Here is a 9,383-nt window from a genome sequence, read left to right on the forward strand (position 1 = left end):
TATAAAATACCAACAATAAATGTAATACATAGAAGAAAAAGTGAAGAGCAACAGCAAATTCATGAGAATGACAACACCAAGAATTTAAGGCATTATTAGGAAAAAAAAGAAAAAATTACCAGAAGTTTGCGGTCACATCCAAATTTGCAGAGAGCGGCATTAGAAATTATTTTTTCTTTCTTCTTACTAAGGACGCCCTCATGTGGATTTTGATAGGTCTTGAAAAGCTGTTGACTGTTAATCACCAGTTGTCCCGAAAGCTTAAGCTGATAGGAAGACTGACGAAATTCGTGGGCCTAACTCATCTTATAAAATCGGTTCTCTATATAAGAGAGGGTTGTTGATTCCTTATAAACTTGCCCAAGAACTTGTCCACAGGCAATGTGAGATTATTTCTTAACACCCTCCCTCACGTGCAGGTCAGTATTTTTCCTAGTCCTTGTCACAAGGTAAGTAGTGTGGGCCTCATTCATCCTGTGGTAGGCTTTGATACCATAAAGAAATTCGTGGATCTAACTTATCTCATAAAACCGGTTTTATAAAAGAGGATGGGTCATTCCTTATAAACATGCCCAAAATCTTGGAGTTATCCCAAAAGCTTAAGCTAATAAGAAGAGGTAAATTTAATCACTTAATCAATACTTTAATACTCCCCCTCACGTATGGGCTCAAACTCTCTTTTAATAGGTGATGCCCAACACGTGGAATATTTAAATTTAAATGGGAGTGAATTGACGGAGTCAAGATGTGATCCTAGGACCTTTGGCTTTGATACCATATTAAATCACCAATTGTCCCAAAAGCTTAAACTGATAGGAATAAGTAAATTTAATCACTTAATCATTAATTAGTTTAACACTCCTCCTCACGTGTGGGCTCAAACTCCCTTTTAATAGGTGAGGCCTAATACGTGAAATATTTAATTTAAACGGGAGGTGAATTGTCAGAGTCAAGGTTCAATCCCAGGCACCTTTGGCTCTGATACCATGTTAAATTACCAGTTATCCCAAAAGCTTAGGCTCATAGGAAAAGGTAAATTTAATCACTTATTTAATACTTTAACATTAACTAATGGCATATTTGAGGAAATAATCACCAAGAATTTCTAAGGATTCCAAGTGGAAAGCCTCTTGGCATTTCTTAGTAGTGATTGCTTCCGAGACCTACAATGAAGATATGTTGAGCACAAATTCAAACAAAACTTAATATACATCTAACTACATTAATAGGGACTCCATTAATATGCAGTTGAGAGACACAGAGGCTGAGGCTTGCAGTGTATACAAGAAGGACTACATACCTTTATGGTTGGAATGACTTCATTTTGCGTGCACTGATCCAAATGAATCTTTTTCAAGTTGACAACTATAAGCAAAGACTCAAGCCGATGCATAATCGAAGGAACAAATGAGAAGGAATAAAATGTAGAGATTGATATTCGTGACATTATTATTGAGCAAAGTTCTGGAGGCAATCCAACTGATGTATAACTCGATTCTGACAAAATAATAATAATAATAAAATAAAATATTTAATGTTTACTAATACAGAATAATGATGTTATAGAACAGGAACACGACCAATGATTTTAGACATGCCCTGAGAATTTCAAACCTTTCTCTTCCTGTTTTCTGCATCTCTGAAGAATACTTCTCCGGTTCAGCAATGATTCTTGATCAAAACAGAGCTTGAGGCCATGCCTGTATTGGAAGGATTCAGATTAATTACAATCGTAATACATTCAAACTAGATGAAAGAACAACATGATATTTTTATTCAATAATTAAGAAACACACCGCTCTTCATAGTACTTCTTGTATGTTATGCTTCTGCCATCCCTGAGCTCCAGAAGTGAGTTTCCATTCAATCCCAAATTTCCAAATATGCAGTACACATGACCATTGTGAGGGGTATACACCAAAGAATTCAGAAGCATGCAAATGCATACACAACCATCTTTAGTCTGTACACTATGAGCATAGCCATTGGGCAAAGGACAATTCCAGTGATATTCAGAAAGCTTTTCACATGAAAAGAGCACAGAAGCAATACATTCCCAATCAATGATCCTCCGATCTTTGCCAGTGGGTGGAAGCAAAAGATAATCCATGTCAATATTATCTCCCGAACAATCTCCATCCAAAAACCTCTCTAAATTATTCAAATTATTCAAATTATGATCTATAAATTGGTTGTAATCTTTACGTGTATTATAGATAGCATTTTAAAAAAAAATCTGATTATAAATGACACACAAACAGAGAGACCAAAGTGGTTCCTCTGTTCTTCTTCCCCACTGCTTCTCTTTGTGATTTTTTCAAACACCTTCGCTACAGTTTTCTTCCTTCCCTTGCTACTATCACCAACACCATTACGTCCAACTCTCATGGCTTTTACATCTGCTTCCTCCAAGTTCCACTGCCACCCAATCTTCCTTCTCTGTTTCAGCTCCTCCATCCCTCACGATTATTCACCATCATTTTGTGTATGCTTGGCATTATTTCCTTCAACTGCATCCTTATTATCCTTGGTAGCTGAACTGACGATAGTTGTCTCAATATACAATATTCAACCCCCAACCAAAAAAAAAAAAAAACCCAAATGCTAAAAACAATAAAAAGAGAAAAAAGAAATGAAAGAGCAAATGTTACAAATAAACGAAAGAAAGAACGTAGAATGTCGCTACCAAATGCTTAATAAAACGAGTTGAAGATAATTTGTAGCATGTTCTTGAGTTGAGTCTTTACTGCTACTTGTTTGCATAATTCAAGATAGACCTCTATTAATTATTATACCAACTCTATTTTATTTATTTAGTAGAGAACACAGTGGAAAAAACTTGCCTGGGGTTCATTTTTGGATGCTGCAATGTGCAACACAGAGTTACCATCCAAATCCAGCCAATTCAGCATCCTCTTCGCCCAGAATGCAGCATTTTTAAACACGGCCCGCCGAAGCCATCCAACCAGGAGCTGAAAAGCATGTAACATGTCGTTTTTCAGTGCAATGTGCATAGCAGCCTCGCTTAAACTTGTCACATCTTCAATAGACTTGGGGCAGACTTTAAGAAATTCAGCCAACAGATGGAGGTTTCCTGTTTGAGCCAACATGTCGTTCTTCTGGGTTTCCCACACAAGGGTGGCGGCCCGGAATTGGCCTAACCCCACGTAGAATCGGGACTGGTGAGGCCACTTCGAGCCGCTCAACATGAATAAACTGACCCAATTGAATCTTATCACTAAGAATGAGATCATCATGTTCATCAGCGAGAGATACATAGGTGGCATGAGAGGAATCTGAAACCTTGATGTAAAAACCTTGGTTTGGGAATAACTCACCACCTGCAAGCGCTGGAACAATGCTCTCAACTTGCAATAGAGATGACCTGTGCTCACCAGCAACCTTTATGTCTGTGTTCATGTGCTGCAGAAGCTTGAGTAGGACACCAGGAACAAGATTGGCCATGTTTTGGACCTTCAATTTGCATTACACTGAAAACCCAGATGGAGAAATATTCAAGATTTCAAATGTGAACACAAAAATCTTGCTGAAAGGGTCACAAATATAGAGCTTTTTTTTTTTTTTTTTTTTTTTTTCTTTTTCTTGTGACATTCTCGGAAAGCATGGGACAGTTTTATAAGGAAGACTTTTAGTCAGAAAGGGTCCCATTCTCAAGGTCTGCGCGTGGAAAAATGGAGGATTTCGACATGCTGCCGCCGGAGGAGATGATGAACGACGACCTGGATCTGCCGGACGAGGGCCCCATTCTCAAGGTCTGCGAGTGGGAAAATGGAGGAGGATTTCGACATGCCGCCGTCGGAGGAGATGATGAACGACGACCTGGAATAACGAACGCCCATTTTTCTTTTTTCTTTTTTTTTTTTTTTTTTTCTTTTAAATATTTTTAGCTTTTTAATTATTATTATTATTTTTTTAATTTTTAAGTTTGAATGAATTTTTTATTATTAATTTTTTGGAAAACGGTTTTCCACTATGGAATGCAAGCCAGATCCCAAGTTGAGATATATAGAATAAGTGCCAAATTTTTGCCCTTTTTTTTCTGATTTTTTTTTTCCAAATTTTTATTAGAGATATTTTTGTCATATTTTGCACAAAATGAGACAATATTTACAACTCAATAGTAGTTTGTGAGGACATTGCGAAAATTAAAAGTTTAGAATGACATGATAAGTTGCCTGATAGTTGATAACCCGATAGAAATAATATATTTTTTTTCCCAAATTTTATTTATGAGTTTGTACTAATTAATTTGAAGAATGTTAGATGTTTTTCTAGTATTTATTTATGCTTATATATAAATTAAAGTTCAATTAACACAATTTTGTGCTTTATCCATATCATGACATTTCTTGACTAGAATAAGTCATGTACGTTTAGGAAATTTAGCTCCTTGGTAAGGTGCGATGGTATTGATTAATCTTAAACTAAGAAATTCATAATGAAATAGGAAATTATAAATAAATAGCGGAAATAAATAAACAAAATAATAAAAGAGACACAATAATTTTATGCGGTTCGGTCTATGATTTACGCGTCCACAAATAAAGCCCAAAGAGAAACATTATGCTCTTATTGCTTGATTGATATTATAATACAAATGCTCAGAATTGAAATAGATACGTATGACAAACAAATTTGATTGATTTGATTACCATCAAACTTGATGACAATCACTCTTATAAAAGGTAAATAGCATACAATGTCAATTTAATATATATTTTTTCAATATAGGAAATATATTTTCTAACATAAAACTACATTGCATGAACTCAAGGATATGTAGCTCAAAACTCTTTTTCAGGATCAAAGAAAGCAAAGAAAAGTTTTGCATTCTTCCAAGTTACGAAGAAATACAAGGCAATGTTAGACAGAAGAAAGAAAGAGAAAAAGAAAAAATAAGGAAGCCAATAACTTGGAAGCGGGGCTGTGATTATTATAGAGGTGCCATAGGAGAGAAAGAGGAGTCCAAAGGATATGAGGAGCAGGAAACTAGGAAGACCAGGAGGGAGGACTAAGATAATCAAGAATAGTGGTATATAAAAGGTTAAAGTATTAATAGACACGAGTAGATGGAAAAAGTGTCTGGCCATGGTTACTGTCCCCACCCAATGTGGGACTTGATTGACTTCATTAGAAGCGCTGGTGGTGGCTGTGATATTGAACTGATTATTGGTTCCAGGAATGTAGTTATCTTGCCAAAATCCTCCAGGGGGGCTGAGTACTGCTTGGTAGGCGATTGTTACAAGCAGTACAGCAACCACCAACAACATATTGCGCATGTCATTTGACATTTGCATTCTCTGATGAAATAAATATACGAATAACTTCTCATTAATTGTGACGGGAGATCTGAAGTAATCTTCCCAAGATAACTTAGGAAGAGATGAAGCACTTTTTGCTCCAGCACGACGTAGCACATTCTTCATCTTTTGGTTGTCCACTTGTGTTTGCTTTTCCACGATGTCCAGAGCAGTAAAACCCTCTGAATTCTTGGCGTTTACATGGAGTTTTCTAGAACCCAATAACCACTTCACCACCTATACAACTTAGAGGTGCACAATTATTGATCTCATATCACTGTTAAATAGTCTACACTATTCAACCTCAACCCTCCAAAAAAAAAAAAAAAACCAAAATGCTAATTAAAAATAAAATAAAAAGGAACAAAAATAAAAGCAAACGTTACAGATTAAAGAAAAAAAGAACGTAGAATGTCTTGACCAAAATGCTTAATAAAATGAGTTGAAGATAATTTTTAGCATGTTCTTGAGATTGAATCTTACTGCTACATGTTTGCATTTTGCATGTTTCAAGATAGACCTCATTGTTAACGTGGTGTGCGGTAAAATTAAAAAAATTGGGAGTAAAATTTTTTTAATAGGATAAATTTCTTAACACTCATTTATCTTGCTAAATATATTGTTAAATATATTGGAGAGCGGAAGGAGAGAGAGAAGGGAGAGAGAGAGCGAAAACATATAAGGACTACATTGAATCGTATATAATAGATGTGATTACATAGGCTTCTATATATAGAAAGGCTATGAGTGATAATCAATAAATCCTAGACTAATTAAGGTAGAGAATAAACCCTAAAAATAATACAAAATATTTTAACATATCCAAACTCTATTTTACTTCTTCACTAGAAAACATAGTGGAAAGAACTTGCCTGGAGTTGATTTTTGGATGCTGCAATGTGCAGCACAGTATTACCTTCCACATCCCTCCAATTCAGGATCCTCTGCTCCCAGAAGAAAGCATTTTTAAACCAGGCCCGCTGAAACCATCTAACCAGGAGCTGAAAAGCATCAAACATGTCGTATTTCAGTGCAACATGCAGAGCAGTCTCACTTCGACTTGTCACATCTTCAACAGACTTGGGACAGACTATTAGAAATTGAGCCAACAGATCGAGGTTTCCTGTTTGGGCTGCATAATGTAATGGATTCATACCACCCCTTCCTTGTGCACAGACAAGGTCCTTATGAACATCAAGTAGCTCGAGCACCAATAGGTTTTGGTTATTATGCACAGCAAGGAGCAAGGGGGTGAAGCCATTTGGGTTAAGCTTCCTAGCAAATGATGGCTTTAACATCATCATCTCCATCGCAAACTCAGTCTGTCCTGCAGCTGCAGCTACGTGTAAAGGCGTCTCAACAAATGGAATCTCATCCATCTTGTCCAAAACTTTCGGGTCCTCTGCAATCAACGAGTACAAGGCGTCAATGTTTCCTTGGTCGGCAGCATCCCTCAATTTCTGATCCATTCTTAGCTTAGAACTATGATAGTTGTGGGATGAGGATAACGTACCGGAGCCATCCAATTTAACATCCCTCGGAAGACCATACCTGGCAGAGTCCTAGCAATGTGATTGGTTTTTCTAATTGGTGGCTGTCACCGTCTAAAGTAAACGCAATTTGCTTGCACTATAGTCATGTCATTGAGAACGCCATAATGATACATTAATTTCGAATGGGGACTTTCGTCCTCCAGAGGGAGACACTCTTGAATCTTGGTCTTTCTTTTTTGTGTTTTTCCCTAACTTCTAAAAGCAAGTTGCAACATATCAGTCAACCGCTAGAATCTCATGATGAATTGTCTCTATCCTTTTTTTTTTTTTTTTTTTTCACAAAAGTAATTAATGAGCCATCTAATCTGAATAATTTGACTTCCTGTACGAAGATGTCACCCACCATTTACTAGTATATGTCTGTTACAAGCTAATTATCCCTGCATTGATTATCTACAATCTTAATCACGTGATTAATCATGCAATAAATTATTGGACACTCCTTTTTGTAAACCCATTTTTAAGGATGAGTAATATATTAAGTTTGTATCATATCATATCATGAATGAACCACCATGTCATATGGGAACAGACACAACTTGTCCAATATGAAAAATACTAATACCTAGAGTTTAAACTTGCTTCTCGTGTTTATTTTATAGAATCTGTTCCTTTAGAGACTTCAATACTACCTTAGAAGTTATCTTTTTTGCTGTCCTTTTGTCGGCAGCGGTAGATGAACCCTTGAAAGAGATCCCATTTGCTTCAACCTCTATTGTTATTGAAGCCATACCCTTGTTGCGGGACTTGATGGATTATTTCACATTATATTTTCTTTTTTGACATAGCTCATTTAACTCCTTTACAGGATGGGAGATCACTGTTTTAGAGGCTCCAAAAAGACCTTTTACTCTGAAAGACTATCTTCTTATTGTATCCCAAATCAACAAGAATAGCTCATGCCAATGACTTTACAACATCGATCGCCAAGAACCTGGCACAAATTAAAAAATATCTAATGATTTATCAAATAAAATTAAAGAACCTATAAAGACAAAATTTCTTATAAATTTTAAAGAAGAAACAAATATAAGAATAAATACAATAATCGAACCTTGGGAAAAGTTATCAATGAAATTTACTTGACTTCCCAATATAAGTTTCAATTGCTCTTATTATCATTTTATGGGGTTATTAATTGTTACTTCATTCTTGAAATTCATCAAAATAATTTCACCAAAACATTCCTGAGTACATTTCTCTGATGGGGATCGACCAAAAAACTGCTCCACAAAATTAGTCTTGCATCACAAGGCACTCAGGTATGGTTGGAGAATTTAGTTGTATTTTGCTCTAGCAAACATAATTTTAACAGTTTGTACGCTTTTCCTGCTATTTCCACCAGTATAAAATTTTAGGAAAAAATACATTAATTTACTCCTTACTAATTGTCAAGCAATTATGTAATGTCTCCTTTTTGCATAAAAAATGAAGAAAATATCCCAAATTAAAAATTACTCCCTGCCACATTCTCAAATACACTCGCTGCACTAAAAGTTTTCATAAAGTTCAAAACTTAATAGTGATTCATCTAAAATTTAATGATGATTTTTAGTATCATGTTAGAAAATATGCACTTAAAATTTTATAAATATGTAAGTGAGAATGTGTGTGGTACTCTTACAATTGAAAGTCGGAGATATATTTTTTATTATAATTCTTTTTTTTTTTTGTAAGTTATTTTTTATTATAATTAACATCCCCTATCTTATATTTAGGTTGGACGACCTTGATTCACTACAAGAAAGTTGTTCATTAGGGGCGACTTATTAGGGGCGACTAAAAAGTCGCCCCTAATACTGAACTATTAGGGGCGACTTTGAAAGTCGTCCCTAATAGTTCAGTATTAGCGTCCACTTTATAGTGGACGCTAATAAGTCGACCCTAATACACGCGCGGGAATTATCCGAGGGGCGGGAAAAATTTAAGCGGCAAAAAAAAAACTTTTAGGGTCCATAATAGTCGACCCTAATAATTAATAAATAGCGTCCACTTAAGTGGACGCTATAAGCTGGGAAAAAAAAAAAAAACAAAAAAAAATCACAAAAAAAGTTCAATAGGGTCGACTTTTAAAGTCGACCCTAATGCTTATGTATTAGGGTCGACAAAAGTCGACCCTAAAGAGTCCGAAGTAAAATAAAAAAAGTTAAAAAAATTAAAATAGATGACTAATAGCGTCCACTCTAAGTGGACGCTGAAGATACATCATTAGGGTCGACTCTAAGAGTCGACCCTAATGTGTATGTATTAGGGTCGACAAAAGTCGACCCTAAAGAGTCCGTAGTAAAATAAAAAAAAGTTAAAAAAATTAAAATAAATGACTAATAGCGTCCACTTAGAGTGGACGTTGAAGATACATCATTAGGGTCGACTCTAAGAGTCGACCCTAATGTGTATGTATTAGGGTCGACAAAAGTCGACCCTAAAGAGTCCGTAGTAAAATAAAAAAAAATTAAAAAAATTAAAATAGATGACTAATAGCGTCCACTCTAAGTGGACGCTGAAGATA

General features: G+C 35.6%; 1 protein-coding gene and 1 pseudogene across 1 annotated transcript; both read right to left on the bottom strand.

The window, feature by feature from the left end:
* LOC132174118 (endoribonuclease Dicer homolog 2-like) overlaps positions 1 to 1,393 on the bottom strand; it is a 14,886-nt pseudogene extending 13,493 nt beyond the window's left edge.
* A 189-nt stretch (positions 1,394 to 1,582) lies between these two features.
* LOC132176559 (endoribonuclease Dicer homolog 2-like) lies at positions 1,583 to 2,529 on the bottom strand. The gene is made up of 2 exons (XM_059588804.1): positions 1,797 to 2,529; positions 1,583 to 1,700 (listed from the first exon to the last, which is right to left on the bottom strand). The coding sequence occupies exons 1-2, from the start codon at positions 2,108 to 2,110 to the stop codon at positions 1,589 to 1,591; spliced, it is 426 nt and encodes a 141-aa protein (XP_059444787.1). The 5' UTR covers positions 2,111 to 2,529; the 3' UTR covers positions 1,583 to 1,588.
* Positions 2,530 to 9,383: the final 6,854 nt, after the last annotated feature.

The sequence above is a fragment of the Corylus avellana genome, chromosome ca3 (assembly GCF_901000735.1).
Source record: "Corylus avellana chromosome ca3, CavTom2PMs-1.0".
Classification (NCBI taxonomy): domain Eukaryota; kingdom Viridiplantae; phylum Streptophyta; class Magnoliopsida; order Fagales; family Betulaceae; genus Corylus; species Corylus avellana.

Coding starts and splice junctions, on each gene's coding strand:
- LOC132176559 (XM_059588804.1), bottom strand. CDS start 2,110: ATGGATTATCTTTTGCTTCCACCCACTGGCAAAGATCGGAGGATCATT. Junction 1,701..1,796: donor AAGAAGTACTATGAAGAGCG/GTGTGTTTCTTA, acceptor CTTCCAATACAG/GCATGGCCTCAAGCTCTGTT.